The sequence below is a fragment of the Mustela putorius genome, unplaced genomic scaffold (genome assembly GCF_011764305.1).
Source record: "Mustela putorius furo isolate JIRA1106 unplaced genomic scaffold, ASM1176430v1.1 tig00000275_pilon_pilon_pilon, whole genome shotgun sequence".
Classification (NCBI taxonomy): domain Eukaryota; kingdom Metazoa; phylum Chordata; class Mammalia; order Carnivora; family Mustelidae; genus Mustela; species Mustela putorius.
The window spans coordinates 34,736,188-34,755,843 of NW_025421341.1; the positions used below are offsets into that span (position 1 = coordinate 34,736,188).

At 45.0% G+C, this 19,656-nt stretch overlaps 1 protein-coding gene and 1 long non-coding RNA gene across 5 annotated transcripts in view; one reads left to right on the forward strand and one right to left on the reverse strand.

Moving 5' to 3' along the window:
- Positions 1–351: 351 nt before the first annotated feature.
- On the reverse strand, positions 352–2,701 carry LOC123391666. Its single transcript, XR_006606381.1, has 2 exons — positions 2,223–2,701; positions 352–1,275 (listed from the first exon to the last, which is right to left on the reverse strand). It is a non-coding gene; the product is annotated as an uncharacterized LOC123391666 (long non-coding RNA).
- The window catches only part of DGKD (diacylglycerol kinase delta), a 113,848-nt gene continuing 95,744 nt past the window's right edge, over positions 1,553–19,656 (forward strand). For 3 of the 4 annotated variants that reach the window (XM_045078923.1, XM_045078925.1, XM_045078924.1), the window contains exon 1: positions 1,553–1,728. In XM_045078923.1, the coding sequence (XP_044934858.1) occupies positions 1,573–1,728 (156 nt within the window). In that variant the 5' untranslated portion in view covers positions 1,553–1,572. Of the gene's footprint in view, positions 1,729–19,013; positions 19,034–19,656 lie in introns of those variants that run through there. The other variant, XM_045078927.1, reaches the window with a different exon arrangement.

Consider the following 19,656-nt stretch of genomic DNA (forward strand, 5'->3'; position numbering starts at 1 on the left):
TTTAAAAGAAAAAAAAAGGATCACTGGTCAGTTTGTCTGGTGTGTCTGCCCCATGGTCAGCTTATGAGAGCCATAACTACCTCCATATGATGATGGAAATGTTCTATACTGGTGCTGTCCCGTGTGGTAGCTGCTAAGTCACACATGGCTGGCTATTCTGTATTTGAAATGCGGCTAGTGTGACTGAGGAACTGAACTTTTAATTTGAATTAACTGGAATTGAAACTGAAGTAGCCACATGTGGCTAGTGGCTATAGCACTGGGCAATGCATGGGGGCTCTGGGCCTGTCCCAGTGTGTTCCTGCATTAGGCCCTGATAGGCCCTACCCTGGATGTGAGTACATTTCCCTGGTCATGTCCCCATGCTAGATGGGTTCACTTGTTTTGCCTTTGGAAAGTGTCACTCTGAGTAGTGGGGGTCAGGGCATGTTGATGGGCGGGCAGGCCAGGGGCCACTGAGTCTCCAGCAGCAGCCCTCTGGGACAGCAAGGGGACGGTCATGTAGCCCCCTAAGGATTTGCCCCTCTTACCTGTGTAGCAGCGAAAACAAGTGTACTCTTCTGTGCCCTCCCAGGAAGGCTCCACCTACCCGGCTATCATCATCTGGCACTTCCTGGCTAGCCCAGGGGGCCTCACCCCACTCACCTATGCCTCCTGCCTCCACCTACAGATCACTCCCTTTCTGAGTCCACTTCTCTATCTCTGTGGCCCCTCCTAATGATCCAGGGCAGCCACCTGCCCTGATTACTTCAAAGGCTGGATCACAGGCCCCAGCTTTGTGACCCAGCCCTGCCAAGGGCTTCCTGTTAATACTCAGGACTAACCCCTTTATCAGGTTTACAAAGCCCTATCTGACAGGCCGGCCCCCGTGCTCATCCCTTCTTGCTATTTTGCTCCCTTCAGGCTATGTGCGACTTCCGTTTTCTCCTGGACACTTGTTCTTTCTCGCCTCCGGGACTTTGCCCAGCCTGGTTCTTCCTCCTAGAACACCACTCTCCTGTCAGGGCTAACTCCTGCTAGCTCCTTGCTTCTCTCAGGCATCATTTCTCCCGGAAGCCTTCCCAGATGGAGTTGGGTATCCCGTTCGGGCATCCCAGACGCCAGGACTTTCTTCTTTCTTTCCTCATTCCTGCATGCATCCATCCGCTCCCCATTGTTTATGGTGCAACTAAGTACTAAATGCCAGACACTGCTTTAGACGCTGGCGACACGATGCAGGGCAAGACAGGACGGTCCGCGTCTCCTGGAGATCACTTATATTCTTGAACGGGAAGACTAAAGATTAAAAGAAAAGTGAACACAGAGACAAAACACCACACAAATTGTGTCCTAGACGGAAAACAACAGACGTTAAGACCGGGGGCCAGGAGACATGGAGTAGGGGGGCGGTAGCGGCAGACGGGCCCGAGCGCGGCTCCGTCTGCGGCTGCGCGCGCGGCCGGCAGGGGGCGCGGCGAGGCGGTGTGTGGGCCCGCCCAGGCCCTAGACCCGCCCCCGCCCGAACAGGCCCCGCCCTCCAGACCCCGCCCCCGCCCCCGCCCCCGCCCGCTGTGCGCGCGCTGGCCCGGCAGCATGGCGGCGGCGGCGGGCGCCCCTCCGCCGGGTCCGCCGCAACCACCTCCGCCGCCGCCGCCTGAGGAGTCGTCCGACAGCGAGCCCGAGGCAGAGCCCGGCTCCCCGCAGAAGCTCATCCGCAAGGTGTCCACGTCGGGCCAGATCCGCCAGAAGGTGAGCCCGCGGCGGCGGCCCGGGCGCGCGCCCCTCACACCGCTGCAGCCCGGTGAGGCCCGCGGCCCGGCCCGAGAGCCGCCCAGGCCCGGCCCTGCCCGGCCCGGAGTCCCACCGGGCGCCGCCGTCCGGGCGGAGCGCACCTCCTGGGGTAACGGGCCAGGCGCCCCGCCCCGCGCCGGGGCTGAGCGCGTCGTCCGGGCGGGGCGGCGGCGGGGACCCCGGGCCGGGGGAGCAGGTGGGCTCCGGCTCCGCGCGGGGCCGAGCGGGTGGGGCGGGGCGCCGGGACCAGGGGCGCCCGCCGCGGGTGGGCCGCGAGGAAGCCCCGAGCTGCAAGGACCGGGAGGAAGCGGAGGCCTAGAGGCTGGGGGCGAGCGCACCAAAAATGGGGGCTGCTGGCCGCGCCCCGCGAGCGCACGCTCCCCTAACCCCGGGTTCTGCTCTTTTCTGAGGACTGACCCGGTCATTTCCCGCTGGGTGCCCCGCAGACTCACCTGTGGTCCCCTGGGAAATCCAACCGGACTCGGCGTGTGGGGGCTCTTCCTTGACTCGCATGTGTTTTCGTGCCCTTAAGACCAGGGATGCGCGTTCTCTGACCGGCTCTCCCTCCCTCTGGGGAAAGCGGGGAGAGGGGGCTTTCCCTGGCTGCGCACCCGCTGGGCACCTAACTCGGCGGAGAACTTCCAGACGCTAAATATTCGCTGCAGAAAGACGCATTTCCTTTCTGCGGGAGGAAAGTTGCGCCCTTTGTTTTCCCTTTGCGGTTCCCGTTGCAAACTGGTTATGGTTTTGGCTACAGGTGAGCCCTTGCTGTTAGAACACGGCTGCCTGGGGCAGGTGGCTGGACAGGTGGCAGAGGGCATGCTGGCTCTGTGGGCAGCCCCGGCCGATCCAGCTGGCACAGACTCTCTCATTCTGCTGCAGTGCGCTTCTCCTCCGGGGCCAGTTGGGTTTAGCTGACACTTTCACTGTGGGAGCCATTTCTTGCTTTACCCTCAGTCAGCCTCTGATACTTGCGATGGGGGTAATCTTGGGTCTGAACGTGTTACAGACGCGTTTATTGGGAAGTGTTCCAGTTATTCTGCAAATAGGTATTGGACACCTCCTTTTTTCCAGTCATAACGGTAATAGTAATAATTATAATGAGAGTAGTTCTTCAGCGCTTACCAGGCAATGTGCCAGGCACTTTTCTTGGGTTAACTTTACAGCATTCTACATGTGCTATAACTCATTTAGTACTAGTGAGAACCCATAGAGCTGGGTGTTACCTATCATCCCCATCTCAGGGGTTTGGAAATCGAGGTGGAGATGTGAAGTGACTTGCCCAGGGTGTCACAGGTAGGAAAGGTGGATCTGGATTTGAACCATGGTCAGGATCCTAAGATGGACAGTAGGAGTCTGGATCTTAGTCTATAGGAGATGGACATCTATGAATGTGACAGTATGACCTAGTAAGTCCTGTGGAAGCTCAGAGGACACCTACTGTGGCATGTGGCGGGGGGGTGAGTCGCCTTTAAAGCAGTTCTTGAGGGAAAAAGTTTGCCAAGCTAATTGGGGAAGGAAGCATTTCCACATAGTTGATGCATATTGACACATACTGTATCTAAAGGTTTAGGCACACCTGGGAATGATCTGAAGGTGAGTGGGTCAGGTTGAGAGGAAGGAAGAGGCTGGAAAGGTAGATTGGGCTGGATTTTTAAAGGGCAGGCTGTGGAATTGGGTTTTTGGCCTTGGGCAAGAGGGAGCTGCTGATGGTTATTCAGAGCATGGGAGTGACCAGTCAGATGTGCTTGTAGGAAGATCTCCACATAGCCATAAATGATACTAAGAGTTGCTCTCCCCTGTTGTTTGGTCCTGGATTCTTGTAAGTGTGGGGTAGATCATGGGATTTACAAGTGATTAAGATTAGATCTCTCAGAGATTCCAGTGTTGTCCAGAATTCTGTTCTTTAGGAGGTGTCCCCCCCCACCCTGAAAAAAAACAAACAAACAATAGCTGCTGTACCTACCAGCTGTTCTGGTTGAGGAGGAGTGATGGGTAGCGTGTTAAAAATACACCCTGAGGATTTGAGTTGCTGAATACAGTCACATCTGCTGTACAAATAGCTTAAGGCTAATTTTTTTTTCATGTTGTTAGAGATTGTCTGAATGTGGGAAATGTGAGGTTTTCTGTGTGCAGTAGCTCCCCCCAATTTTTTAAAGCAGATAAGCCATTCAGAAAATTGCTCTGGTATATGTGGTGCATAAGAGAAATATCCAAAATGGTACGGGGATCATTTGGGGACTAAACAGGAAAGCTGAAACCACTTGAAGTATTTAAAACAGGGAATGTGGGGCACCTGGGTGGCTCAGTTGATTAAATGTCTGACTTAGACTCAGGTCATGATCTCAGGGTCCTGGGATCAAGTGAGTCTGTGTCTCTGAGTTGGGGCTCCCTGCTCAGTGGGGAGTCTGCTTCTCCTTCTCCTTTCTGCTCCCCGCCCCTCCTGTTCCCCTCCCCCCTACTGCTGCTTGTGCTCCCACATGCTCTCTCTCCTTCTCTTCTCCCTCTCAAATAAAGAAAAAAAATCTTTACAACAGAGGGAATTTAATGTAGGGGAGTGGTTGTACAAGTGATTGAGAACCGAGAATGTAGATAGTGGCCAGTGAAGCAATCCAGAGATGAGGCAACAAGTAGGAAACCACTGTCACCCCTGAGTTTGGAGGACAGAGGGAGGAGGGGGCATTTCCGACCCCAGGAGCAACTCCCACCTGCCAAGAGACTGAACTGCCCAGGGTTGTCTGGTGGGCCCTGGTGCCTTCAGAGGGCACAGCTCCTGCTGGAGTCTTACCCCAACCCCCTCTTGCTTGGGAAACCCGGCCTGTTAGGGGTCAACCCCTCTGCAATTTGGAGTAGAGCAAAGGATCAGAGAATGGAACTGAGGACAAGTTTTTGAAATACCAGTCCAGTACAAGCTAAGAGCTGTCTTAATGGAAAAAGGAAGGGAAGGATTTTATGACAGTGCTTCTCAGATTTTAATGTTCAGGCGTATCCCCTGGGGATCGTGTTAAAAATGCAGATTCTGGTTGAGTAGGTCCAGGATGGGGCCCAAGAGTCTGCATTTTAATCAGCTCTCAGGAGATGCTGCTGCTGCTGCTGGCCCATGGACCAGACTTTGAGGAACAAGTCCTTATGACATAGGTGTCAAGAGATGCTTTCCCAAACCCCAAAGAAATCTTTAGTTTATGGGTTTTTTTATAAAACTTCTCCCCAAGGGATGTCTGGGTGGCTCAGAAGTTTAAAGCTTCTGCCTCCAGCTGGGTTCATGACCCCAGGGTCCTGGGATCCAACCCCGAATTGGGCTCTCTGCTTAGCAGGGAGCCTGCTTCTTCCTCTTATTCTCTCTGCCTGCCTCTCTGCCTACTTGTGATCTCTGTCTGTCAAATAAATAAATTAAAAAAAAAAAATCTAAAAAGAAAAAAAAACTTTTCCCCAAGTCTTTAGCATTATGAAAACTTGATGAGTGGAGATTTAACATGGTCATTTGTAGTAGTTTAGCATTTCACGCTTGTCTGATATTTTCCAAAGTTCCAACTGTGCCCAACAAACACATTATTTCATTTGTGTTTCCTAACTGTAAAGTGCAATAGTGACTCTGTAGGACCTCCTAGTTAGAGTGGAAAAAGAAGATGGGGCTAATACACCGGTAGATTAATTAGCATATTATAAAGTATTCTGAAATTTGAATAAAGAACAGTGTGATTCTGTGATGCATTATCAGTTAAGATAGAGTTTCCTCTATTTAAAGAAGTTACATTTTTTGCTTTGTGCACAAAAGTGCTCATATTCCTGATTTCAATTTTTATTTATTTATAAAACGTATTTATTTATTTGACAGAGAGAGATATCACAAGTAGGCAGAGAGACAGGCAGAGACGGGGGAAGCAATCCCAGGACCCTGAGCTCATGACCTGAGCTGAAGGCAGAGGCCTAACCCACTGAGCCACCCAGGTGCTCCCCTGATTTCAAATTTAAACAAAGCATTTTTCCCATTGTGAAATGAAGACTAGCAGACATTAGACAAAATGTTTACGTTGTGGGACTCCTGGGTGGCTCAGTTGGTTAAGCGGCTGCCTTCAGCTCAGGTCATGATCCCGGCGTCCTGGGATCGAGTCCCACATCGGGCTCCTTGCTTGGCAGGGAGCCTGCTTCTCCCTCTGCCTCTGCCTGCCACTCTGTCTGCCTGTGCTTGCTCTCGCTTCTCTCTCTATGACAAATAAATAAATAAAAAAATCTTTAAAAAAAAAAATGTTTACGTTGTAAAAGACTTAAAAAAATAGCTTTATAAAGATGTAGTTCACACACCACGCAGTTAACTCCTTTAAAGTGTGTAGTTTAGTGGTTTGTAATATATGCACAATTGTGCAACAATTACCATAGTCAATTTTAGAATGTTTTCATCACCCCCAAAGAAACCCCATAACCATTAGCATCCGTTCCTCATTCCTTCTCAATTCTCTCAGCCTTAGACAACTGCTCATCTACTTTCTGTCTTGAGGATTTGTTGATTCTGGACGTTTCACATATATAGAATCATGCAGTACATGCCTTTTGTGTCTGGCTTCTTTCATTAGCGTTAAGTGTTCAAAGTTCATCCGTGTTGCAGTGTGAGCATTTGGATTATTTCCACTTTTTGGTTGTTCTGGATGAGGCTGCTATGAACATTCACATACATGTTTCTGTTGGACATGTGGGTCATTTCTCGTGGATGTCTATCTGGGAGTAGTTTTTTTTTTTTTAAACTGCCATACTCTTTTCCAGAGTGACTGCACCATTTTACATTCCCCCAGCAGTGTGTGAGGGTTCCAGTGTCTCCACGCCCGCGATTATTTCTTCTCAATTATAGCCATCCTAACGGCTGTGTAGTCATATGAAAAGTTTTAAAGCTCTTGTGTATATTTAATAGCCTGAACTCTGGTGTTAAATGAAGTTGATTCACACCCTTTTCTCCCACTTATGAGACCTGAGATATCATAGACAGTATCCTAGACCTCTCAAGACTTGGGTTCCTCATCTGAAACAGGGAAAATACCTGTTCCTGGGTTGGTGGCAGTGACAATAAATGTGTTCTTGATCCTCGGTTTCCATATCTGCAAAATAGAAAGGAAATAGGAGTAGTCAGATCCCTAAAATAGAAATGATGATGTTAAGTCATAGAAGTAAATGGGACAATCTATGTATGCTTAGCATAGGGCCTGACATATCATCAGCCTTCAGTAAATGGTTTCTTTTATGATTATTTCTGTCTTTTTAATCATTCTCCCTGAACCCCTCCTCCCCCAGCTTAAGCTGGCTGATTCATCATCTCTAGCAGCCAGGAGAGCAAATAAAAATGAATGTGGCAAACAATTAGCAATGAAAATCATTTTAAAAAGTAAATTTATTGAATATGAGTGGGAATACCATGGGCTAGTCATTATTTCTTATTTCACAGATTCATTTTTTTTCCCCCACAGATTCATTTTGACTCAGCAAATATTAGGTGTACTAGGCACTTGGGGTACCTTACTGAACCACAATCGTAAATACCTCTGGAGCTAACAGTCTGAAGATAAGACAGACATTAGTAAGGCAATTGCATAGTTAGTGTGGCATTGTGACAGGGATGAGCATTAGGCTGGTGATAGCCAGGGTGCTTTGAGAGGATGTACAGGTAATTTTGATCTGATCCTGGGAGGGGGGCATTAGGGGGAGATGAGTAGGATAAAGTGACTTCTGCTCCTGGTAATGGTGGGCCGAGTTAACTGACTAGTCTTCTGCCAAGCACATCTGTTAATATGAGGCAACTGTTGAGAAAATGTAGTATTACGGGGCTGGGACTGGGGAGGATGAAGGTCTGTGGAAGTGAGCTGGCATCTGGGGCTGGCTGCTTTTTACCTTGAGGTCAGGAATAGTTGGAATAGTGTTCCTCTAAAATTCATGTTCACTTGGACCATGAATGATAAGATTGTCTTTTATTATTCATAATGAGCCCCTTTTGGCTACATCTGAATTTATGCTAATGGGGTTACTTGTGATGTGGCTCCTAGATAGCTTCAGGATGGGAGCTGGTCACCAGAAAGACCACACAAGTGATGAAAAGTGTGAACTTTCAGCCTTACCCCCAACTTCTTGGAGCAGAGGGGGTTTGAAGATTGAGTTATAAAACCTCTTTAACAAGGAGATTCAAGGAGTTTCTGGGTTGATGAGCACAGAAGTGTGAGTGTGTGTGTGTGTGTGAGAGAGAGAGAGAGAGAGAATGTGTGTGGTTTGCATGCCCAGAGTGGGCATGGAAGCTCTGCTTCTCCTCACTCCCCATACCCTGCCCTGTGCACCTCTTCATTTAATGTGTCTTTCTGGGTGTTAGGAAGGATGTGGAGCAAGGGAAAGCTTGGCTGCTGTTGGTGGGAATATTATTTGGTAACACCACATTAGGAGACATTTTGGCAGTGTCTGTTAAAGTTGAACAAATGTATACCCTATGTTTCAGCAATTCTACTTCTAGGTGTATGTATCTAATAGCTTATGTGAGCTAATGTACCCCAAGAGAACAAGAGTATTACTAGTGTGTTTTTTATAATAGCTCAAGAGTGGAAAGACACAAACATCAGTCAGCAGTAGAATGGATAAGTAAATTATGGTATGGTCTTACAAGAGAATATTATGCATCAATGAAAATGAACTGCTGCTACCTGCTGACTTTAGGATTATTCGTAGCATTAATGTAGTCTGGGCAAAAAAACAGACATGAAAGAATGTTGTATATGATTCCATTTATATCCAGGATGGAATGGATAGGACATAAGGTATTTAGTCTTGCGTGCTTGTGTCTTTAAGCTTGCATGCAAATAAATGATTACCAGAGGTCTGGATAATGGGAAAATATGGGTAGTGATTGGATAGTGCATTAGAGAAGACGCTTCCAGAGTGCTGGTTGTGTTCTGTTTCTTGCTGTAGGTGTTGGGTTCTCAATTTGTGATAATTATGAGTATTTGTTCTGTGGACTTAATATGTATGCTGTTTTATAATGAAAAGGATTTTTTTTTTTTAAAGGATTAAAAAAGAATGAGGAGGATGTAGCTGGTCAAAGAGATATACAAAGGATCTGTGGCCAGAGGGAGCTTGGAGAAGTCAAAGGGCTAAAAGAAAGCTGATGTGGATAGAGTTGAAGACTTAAGGCGACCTTGATAGGGACATGAGGCTGGGGAGCTGGGTAGGAGGCTGTGTTAGGGGCTCTGTAGGAGTGAGGTGCTGTTGCTTGAAGATTTTGTTTTATTATTTTGTTCTTTTAGTAATCCCTATACCCAATATGGGTCTCGAACTCATGACCCCAAGATCAAGAGTTGCATGTTCTACTGACTGAGCCAGCCAGCCATCCCTGCTTTAAGGTTCTAGGAAGGAGTGAGATGTAATCTGATCTATGTTGAAAGGATCACTCTGGCTCTGTTGTGGCTCTCAGTGGGAGCTGGTAGCCTGGGTCAAGGCTGTGGTGGTGGTAATAGAGTTAGTTGGATTTGGCATTGGTAGAACTTAGTGATGGTTTGGTGTGGGTGTTGGGGAAGAGGAGGACTGTGGTTCCGTTGACTGCTTAATGGAGCTCTTCTCTGAGATAAGGAGCTCTACCTGAGGACCAGCTCTGGGATTTTACTCTCACTGGGCCCTGCTGCAGTGGTTCCCTGGCTCCTCTTATTCTCAACTATCCTAATTTCACAGGTGAGGGGTGGGCAGTTAGGTGGCTTGCCAGGGTGCCATGAAGCCACTCAAGCCTCGTAGATTCCAGATGGCACCTCTTCCTACTCTTCCTACTGGGTCCTACCTTGTCCCTTGATAGTCATGTGGCAGCAGTGGGAGTGGTTCCCCGAGCCTGAGAGAGGGAGCAGTGGGACCGTGGGAGGGAGGGTCCGCTCAGCTCAGCCACTGGCTTTAGGACCAGTCAGAGAAGGAAGTGGGAGAAGCTCGGAAGGAAGAAGAGGGAAGGGAGGGGAGGGGAAGAAGGTAAGTTCCTGATTTCAGCACCCAGAGGTCCCCCTGCACTATCATTACTGTTACTTTTGTATTTCCTTACAGAGTATTTTTCTGGGTATGTTTAACAGAATTGGAATGAAAGTATATGTAAATATTCACTTTAATGTTACAAGCATTTCTCTGTGTTGTTAAAATCTCTTTATTCTTACCCCTTGTAATCGTATATTCTGTGAAGAATACCTTTGCAAGGAAGGCTCTTTTTCAATTTTTAACTATGAAAAATTTAAAAAGAATAATAGTACAGTGTATGCCTATTATACTTACTACCAAGAATCAATAATTGTTAATGTATTGCCAAAAATGCCTTATCTATATGTGTTGAATATAAGGAATCTGCTAAATCTTTTGAAAGTAACTTATAGGTATCACAGTAGTTTACACTTAGATAGCTCAGCATGCAACTCATAAAAATGACATTTTAAAGTATGTCATCACCTAAACTCTAAAGATAAGGAATTCTAAAAATAAGGATGTTTTCCTATACACCGTTATTATACCTAAAAATTAATTGTAATTTTCTAATATCTAATAAGCACATGATTTTTAGATTCCCCCAGTTGAACCAAAATCCCCTTGGGGGATCATGACCAATCAAAATTGTTGCATTATATTTTGTTGTACTTCTTCAATCTCTGAGCCTCAAATTCTCCCCATAGGCACTTTCTCCTTCTCCTCCCCACTGTGACATGGATGAATTGGAGAGACAAGGGCAGTGGTCTTAAAAATCTGTGTCTGGATTTTTTTTTTTTTTTTATTGTTTCCTTGTGGTTTCTTTGATCCTTTTATTTGCTGTAAACTGGAAGTGAGAGTTTTGAAGACTTGTTTCTATGCAGGTTGATTTTTTGGGCAAATTTCTTTGATCTGGGATGTTCAGTGTCCTGTCAGGCTGTCCCCTCTGCTGTGTCATCATTTGCTTTATGTGGAGATGCTAGATATTTCCATTGGAAGTGTGGATTTCCCTCTTTGTCAGGAGGGAACCTGTGAGGTGGTTCTTGGGCATCAAACAAATATACTTATCTTTAACAGTTTTCAGCATTCATGCCTAAGAGTTTCCTGAACCAATTACGGGTTTGCAAAATGGAGAGTGCCCCCTTTCTGTCATCTTTTCCACGTTTGTCTGTTGGTATTCTGTAAATTTTTCCCACTTCAACTGGGGAAGAGCTACAATTTCTTCAAAAAAAAAAAAAAAAGGCAGGGTAATTGCTGGTTTCTTCCTGTTTAATTACCAATTTTCAAAGTAAGGATTTGGTAGAAGAATCCTCTCCAATGGAGGCAAACGTTCTCTTTCTGTTCTCCCTCGCTGTCTCACTCTGTCACTGTGGATTCATTCTTTTTATTCAGTGTTTTACAGTCAGTGGTAGTCATTTCTTTTGATGCTTAAACTGTCCACTTTTTCCTAGGGGAGCCCCTTCACGGTGGCTCTTTGGCCCGTGAGCGTTTGCTTGCTGTGCCTTGATCTGTCGTTTCATCTTTGGGCTAGATTCCAGAAGTGGGGTTGTAGGTCATGGTGGGCTGGGGCTGAGGTGTCTGGGACAGGCAGTGCCCAGTGAGTTTAGCACATCAACCTGGTGGGGCTTTGCTTTTCCTTTTTTTGGGTTTGTACCTCTGAGTTTTGCATCTCCATTTATTTTGTGTTCCTTTTCTGTGGTTCTTATTGTTTGTGGGTTAATCTGTCCCTTCATCACTCTGTTGGTGAGCTCTTCCCAGTCTTCTCTGCATTGTATCCTGCAGCTTTTCTGAGGTCTCACGTTTTGGCTTGTACATGACCAATGACATTTCCTGCAGTGTATGTTTTCCCCTTTAGCCCCTTATATATGGATTTTAATTTTGCTGGGGTGTGATTATTTTTGCTTCCTTTTCTAATCATGTCCTGTATTGTAGCTTGTTGTGCTTTAATTTCATCCTGTTCTCATTTTGGTGCTCCCTGTCCTTGAAAAAACTAATTTTTTAATAGAGTCAGTGTCTTCCTGTAATCTTAAAACAAGAAGCACATATTTGCTAAAATGATCTTCTGGTTTCTGTAATAAATTCATTTAGATTTATGCATGTGCTTTATAATATATCTTCAGCCCACCCCGTCTCCCCCCTGTCTTGTTTTGATTTATCAGGCCTGGAATATTTTTCCCGGTCTTCAGGTTTGAAGTGCCATTAACTGTGTGCTTGGCTCCTGGAGGGAATGTGAGTCCTGCCCGAGATTGGTCTCAGGTCCAGTGCTGTGCCTGTGCTGCTCTGGGCCGGCTCTCCCTGCCACCTCAGTCTGAGTAGTGTGATGCTTTGGGTCACCTGCCACCTGCTTTTGGCTGTCTCTGCTTTTCTCCATCTGAAGGTGAAGGTGCCTGGGTTGTGGTAGTTTTCCTAAGCCTGGCTCCTCTTGTCCCATGATGGTGAAGTACACCCCAGGATCCAGGCCAAGTGGTGCATTGTCCCTTGTAGCAAGATGGGAGAGGAGCACTCTTGTTCTTTTTCTTTATTTACCATTTTAACCATTTTATTAAAAAAAATTTATTTACTTTTATTTTGTTTTACTTCTTTATTTTTAAGTAGGCTCTATTCCCAATGTGGGGCTTGAACTCACGACCCTGAGATCAAGAGTCACATACTTTATCAGCTGAGCCAGCCAGGTACCCCCTCACTTTAACCATTTTAAATGTATACAGGTCAGTGGCGTTAGGTATTAACAGTGTTGTGCAACCATCACCGGTATTTAGTTCCCGATTTTTTTTATCCCTTAGGAAACCCCTTTCCATTAAGCAGTCATTCCCCATTCCCTCTTCTTCCCCAGCTACTCATCTGCCTTCTGTCTCCATGGATTTACCTTTTCTAGATATCTCATATAAATGGAATCATACCATATATGGCCTTTTGTGTCTGGCATCTTTCCCTTAGCATGATGTTTTCAAAGTTCATCCATGTTGTAGCATGTATCAGTGCCTCATTCTTTTTTATAGCCAAATAGTATGCCACTGTATGGATATATCACATTTTGTTTATCCCTTCATCTCTTGATACATATTCGAATTGCTACTACTATTTGGCTGTTGTGAATAGAATAGGCCTTCTATGAACAAGTTATTGGTTGAATGTCTGTTTCTAGTTCTTTTGGGTATTTACCCAAGGAGTGAAATTGTTGGGTGGTTATGTGTATATCTTATTGAGGAACCTCTAAATTGTTTCCCACAATGGCCATGCCATCTTATATTTCCAGCAGTACAATAGCAATGTAGGAGGGTTCTGGTTTTTCTGCAGTTGCCCACACTTCTTTTCTTTTTTCTTTTTTATTATGGCCATCCTGGTGGCTATGAAGTGACATCTCCTGGTATTGATTTGCATTTCCTTAGTGACCAATGATGTTGAGCATATTTTCATATGCCTGTTGGCCTCTTGTGTATCTTTGGAGAAATGTCTATTTCAGTCCTTTGCCCATTTTTAAGTTGGGTTATCATTTTGTTGTTGAGTTGTGGGGTTCTTTATATATAGTGAAGACTGGGCCCTTCAGTATTCAGTAAATTCAAATCAATGAACTTTCCCCCATTTTGTGGGTTCTCTTTTCACTGTCTTTTAAAAAAAAGATTGGTATTATTTATTTTAGGGAGAGAGAGAGAGAGAGAGAGAATGAGTGTGCATGTGAGTGGGGGGGAGGAGCAGAAGGGGAGAGAGAGGGAGAGGGTAAGAATCCCAAGCAGACTCTGCATGGAGCTTGATGTGATATTTGGTCATGACCCCAGATCATGACCCAAGCTGAAACTGAGAGTAAGAAGCTTAACTGACTGAGCCACCCACATACCCCTCCTCTCACAGTCTTTACAGTGTCTTTTGATGCACAAAAGTTAAAAAAGTTTTTTTTCCAAAAGTTTTAAATTTTAGAGAAGTCCAGTTTATGTTTTTCTTTCCTTGCTTGTGCTTTTGGTGTTATATTTGAAAAACCATTGCCAAATCCAAGGTCATGAAAATGTACTTCAGTGTTTTCTTCCAAGAGTTTTATTGTTTTAGCTCTTTTTGTGTTAATTTTTTTTTATATGGTGTGAGGTAAGGGCCCAGTTTCAGTCTTTTGCATGTGGATATCCCAGCATCATTTGTTGAAGAGGACCACTTTTTTCCCAGCCGGATTTGGCCTTTCAAGCTATATACCCTATAATACTTAAAATCAGCTGTGAACTTCTCAGAATTGGTTGGTAATCTTGACTATTTTGGAGTGGTCTCAGTGGAATTCGTATAAGGATTGATAATAGAATCATTCTTATGGATGGTTATGAGACAGTTACACATTTGTAGGGTTTGAAAGGAAATATCTGTATTTCTGAATTTCTTTTGTCCTAGAACTCTCCATATTTCAAGTATGGGGTGTGAACTTGGTTCAGTTCTTTTCATGGTTTGGGAAAATTTGAAATACCCATCTTGTTAAGTCTAATCCCACTTGGTGGTCATTATATTTGAACTCTTTGACAAAGATGGATTAGTAGTCAGAAGCTGAATGCAAAGGAAGTCTAAGAAATTGTTCTTTATCTCTTTTTTTTTTAATGTTTTCAGGTACTTAAAGAGGGCAAGTAAAAACGAGGTTTGTCAGTAGTGAGTTATGGGTCTAATTGCCCAAGTGTATTTTTACTATCTACTAGTCATAATTGTCTAAGTAGATTTTTATATCCAGCCAGTATTGTGCGTGAGCTGGAATTTTGCTGTTTATAGAAACCCTGTAGCTTCTTCACTCTCCAGCAGCACATACGGGTGCAACCATTTGGGGAGATGATTTGGTGACATGTTTGAAAAACATAGACGGTCCATACTCTTGACTCAGTAATTCCACTGGTGGAATCGTATGCTGAGGAAATAGGCTTAAATAAGAAAAGTACAATGACGTTATGTTTATTGCAGCATTAAATATAAAAAGTTGCAAACCCCCGAGATAGTCCAGCCCAGTGTAGCAACTCAGTGGGTTAATGACAGAGCTGACATAGCTTTTCCGTGCTGGCATCACGCACCCTGCTAGGTGGTCTTGCTTCCCTTTCAAAAATGCGTGAAGGTTACCATGGTGGCTGAGTGCCCAGGCCGCACAATTGGGAAGTGGCAGAGCGAGTTGCGGCTTTTGTGTCTACTGCAGCCTTTTGGGTGATTGAGGAAGGCAGTAATGTGGACAGTACTTTGTCATGTTGGGGAAACAGAGAGGCAGTGTGTACAGAATGCCATTCAGCTGTGTGCAAAACACTGCATAGGAAGTAAGACAACGAAAGTTTCCGAACTGATGCCAGAGATTGTGCCCTGATACCAGGGTGGTGCAGTTTGGATTATTTTTATTTTTACTTTTCTGAATTTTCTAAAATGGGCATATTGTTTGTTAAAGAAAACAAAAACAAAAGCTTAACATGATGTCCTTCAATCGAGGTTTCCTGATGTGGAGGGTATAAAGGGTGCTGTGTGCAGGTAGCAGAAAATGGAGAAGAGTCTGCCCTTAGGCTTTTTTCTGGAATGTCCTGAATCACAGTTGAAACAGTTCCAGCTGTCAGATCAAAACAGATGCAGTGTAAGCAGCCAGATATACAAAAGGGCATGATAAGTAGGATTTAAATTTCATAGTATCCTAATAAATGAATACATTTTATGCAGTATCTTAGTTATGTTCCCCTTTGTTTAAACTTTTAACTCCTGTGTTGAAAGTAACTTTAAACTTACCTAAGCAGAGTTTAGGGTCTTGATATAAATAAGATATATATTTTTTAAAAAGATATATTTTAACCTGACATTGAAACTCTTTCATATATGAAATGCTGTCAGTTTTTTAGATTTGCTCATAATTATTTCAGTGCCCTTAAGCACTTGAAAAGATGAAACAGGCTACAGAGAAACACAGAAAAGTGGATCTGGTCACAATATATTTGGAAAAGCAGATTATTAAATAATTTGTATATTACATAACCCCCCTTTTTGTCTTATTTACGCACTGAGAACACACTGGAAGGATGTTATCGCAGGATGTCAGTGGCAGGTGTTAGCAGTGTGGCTGGACTGAGTGTTCTCAAGTGAAGAAAAAGCACTTCCCGTAAGCCCAGAGGCTTCTGCTTAACACCGGACTCTTATTTCCACCTTCTGTCTGAAAATGGGCAAGGGGGCAGTGGGACCCAGGGAAGAGGCATTTGAGTAGTGATGGTTATAACACTGCTTTGCATTTGTGTAGCACTTTGCTGCTTCCTGGGCATTTCCTGCTCTGGGCAGCACCCCCTGAGGTGGGATCTGCAGGTCAGGAACCTGGGATGTCGGGGAGCTGCTGCCCTTAGCTCCAGTGGTAGCAGCTGCAGGCCTTGCATTCAGGCCTCTGGTGTGTTTCATTCACTTCTGAGTTTCCAGAGCACCCTATCTCTCTCTGATGGAAATTTCCGAACATACACAAAAGTAGGGAGAGGAGTTTTAATCAAGTCACCCGGTCTAAGCAGTCATCAGCATTGTGTCTTTCTTGTTTTTCCTCTGTCCTCAGCCCCAAGCCCTGCTTTCTTCTAAGTATTTAAAGCACATTCCTATGGTACTTTTTATGTTGTAAAAGTATCCCTCTGTCAGTGCACAATTTCCTTAAGGGTCAAGGGTCCTGTCTCTTTCATCATCATGTTCCCAGCCGTACTTGCACTTAAGTGTTCAATAAATATTTGTTGAAACAAAGAGTGCATTTCATTCCACTGGTCCATGGGGAGAAAGATTTTATTCTGTAGGCTCATAGCAGCCCTGCGAGGCTGTGGTGCTATGAGTGCACCACAGTGTATGTGTATGTGTGTGTATGTGTGTGCTGTGTACACGAACGTACTTGGAAGTCGCTTCTGCTGCTGGTGGTTGGGTTTGCCTACGTGGTGTGCAGTGGAGATGATTGTGCCCTGACCCGTGCACATCTGTCCATGTGCTCACCCCAGAGAAGTGGGAGGATTAGTTGTGACTGTGGTTTAGTTGTACCTCTAAGAACAAACAAAAGAAAACCTTTCACCAAGCATACTTTTTAATTTTTTCACTTGATATCTAAATGTGAAATCACACAGTCTTGGGTTTGAACCCCGCGTCTGTCCCTTCTCTGTGGATATCGGTCCTCTCTGGACCTCAGTTTCTTCATATAGGAAATGGGGAAGCAACTCCTCACAGTGAAGATCATGTGATCCTGAGGCTTCCTAAGTTCCTGGTGCAGAGTAGGCCCCGCACACGCCCTGACTCTGTCTTCTCCCCGCCCCTTTGTGTGGAATGAGAATGCGCGCATTCTTTGTGTAGATGGAGTGTCTTTGTGTAAATGGAGTGGGGTCATCTGTGGAAGCCCTTAGATAGGGGCCAGTGAGAGCTGTCCTGGGTGCTGCGCCAGGTGGCCTCCCTTCTCTGGGAGTCCTTTTACAATTCTGTACCTTCTAGAAGGCTGGCTTCCTTCCTGTCTTGTCTGCTCTGGCCCTCTCCACCCAGAGGGAACCATTCAGTCATTTTTATTATTTTATTATTTTGGTTAATTCTTCCTTTGTTTCTGTTTGGAAATTTAAAAAAATTATATATATACATAGTTGCTTTTAATTATCTCTGCAGACACGTGTGCGTGTACACACACATCCACTTTACAAAAGGTAGCAGGCTCCATAAGTGTTCTTTTTTCCGTTTAATAGAATTTGGAGATCATTTCATAGCTGTATAAAGATCTTCCTCATTCCTTTTACAATTGTATAGTATTCTGTTTTGTTTTTTTAAATATACCATAGCTTATTCAACCACTTGCATTATTTTTAGACTCTTGCTATGATATTTTGCAGCAGATAGTCTTGTACAGACTTCAGACTTCATTTTATGCTCTTTGCCAGAGTATCTGTGGGATGGGCTTCTTGGAGTTGGCGTGCAGGGTGAAAGGGTAGATGTGTAGGTTTGCTAGGTTTTGGCAGGTCCCTGTCCTCAGGACTTACCTCAGGCCCTGTTTGATCAGTGGTTTCCTCATGGCCTCGCCCACAGTACCTGTGTGTTTTTTTTCTTTTTTTTCTGTCAATCTGATGATGATAGTGTATTTTAGTTTAGTTTTCTTTTTTTTATTAATGAGATAAGGTCAAACATATTTTCATGTGTTTAAGGGCCATTTTTACTTATTTTTCTTGTGAACAGATTCTTTTAGTTTTTGCCTTTAAAAACAAAAGAGATTGTTAGTTTATTCTCAAATTTTAGAGGCTCTTACTGATTAGGGATATTAGCCCCCTATGATATTTTGCAGAAAGTTTCCTCAGAGTGTGTTGTGCTTGGGCACCCAGGTGATTAAGATCACTAATACAGCTTCAGCCCTTTGTACCTCCTTGATCTGGCCAGGGAGTCAGCCACATGATGCCTTAGGACTCCACACTGTGCCTTTCTGCCTCACCAGCTTTAGATTGCTGGCTCCCAGCTCATGGTCTCCCCCCACCGTAGCTGCTACAGCTCTAGACTTGGTGACTGCATTCAAGGTGAGAGGATCAGGGAATGGGGACTCGAAGCCACATGTGTTCTCACATGCATGCAAAGCAACTCTCTTGCCTCCCCAGCCCTGGTGGGACTTATGCTTAGTAAGCATTACCTCCATGTCGGTTTCTGTGACCAAGTGAATCATGTGGCCAGGACTGCGGAGGTGTGATCAGCGTTGTGATGTTGTTGGCCGCACTTGGTTCAACCAGCCCCCTCAGAACTGAGAGTGTATTAGCAAAGAGGGGCCATACCAGAGTAATAGGAGAGCCCTCAGATTTAGGGAAGGTGGTTGTGAACTCCAAAGGAAGGGCAGATCAAGGAGCAGTTCTTTTGAGGGAATTTTGGCCCAACACTTTGCGGCCACTCTTTGGTCTTCTGCTTTCGTCCCTCTTCATATTACTGGGGACAGGAATGGGACATCTTCCTAACTCTCTATGGAACTTCAAGTGACAGGGGCTTTGGGACATGGTTGCTTTTAACCTTGCAGGCAGTGTATTGAAGGAGGAAAACCAGGGTAGTAGCAAAGGGGAAGTTGGGTTCTCTTGGTTGGTAAGAAAAGAATGGCTGTCCTTTCTCTGTGGGTTAGCGTTTTTGGGGTCTTTAGGAAAAACAACTCATGTGGGCACCTTTGTGTTGGATTGGTGGCAGCAGATGTAGGGTTCGGCTCTGAGGAGTCGAGAGGAATTCTCCAGTACAGCAGTAACCCATGTACACCTCTAGTCTCTCGCTCCTGCTGGTTGTTGGTGCCATGGAGACATTGATGTGTCAACATACAGTTGTGGCCCAAGGTGAGCAGACTTCTCAGCTTCTGAGATGATGTGACAAGACCGGGTGGTAGGTAGGTAGGGGAGTTGTAGGTAAGTTGCAGGTAGTTCTGAATCAGATGAATTGGGATGAATTTGTGGATGGTGTTTTGAATTGATGAAGCTATCTTTGCTTAATTTATTTAAATCAGAGGGGCTCCTGGGCAGCTCAGTGGGTGGAGCCTCTGCCTTTGGCTCAGGTCATGATCTCAGGGTCCTGGGATGAGCCCCACATGGGGCTCCCTGCTCAGTGGGGAAACTGTTTCTTCTCCCCACCGCCTGCTTCTCTGCCTACTTGTGATCTCTTTCTCTCTGTCAAATAAATAAATGAAATCTTTAAAAAAAATTTATTTAAATCAGAGTTATCAATAGATTTTTATGATCAGTAGATTTTTTGCCAACAGATGTTTTTGGTCTGCTGTCTAGGAACTAGGTTTGAATTCCAGGTTGTCTTTTTACTAGTTGTGTGTCATTGAGTGACTTACTTAATTCTTTGGACCCTTTATCCCCTAATCTGTAAGATGGGAATATTACTGCGTAACTCTGAAGTTGATGGAAGGTTAAAAGGTAAAAATGCCAGATATGTATATAGTAAATATGATGAGTACTTAGTAAGCATTTAAAATAACCTCTAGGTCTTTGGGTATGTCATGCATGC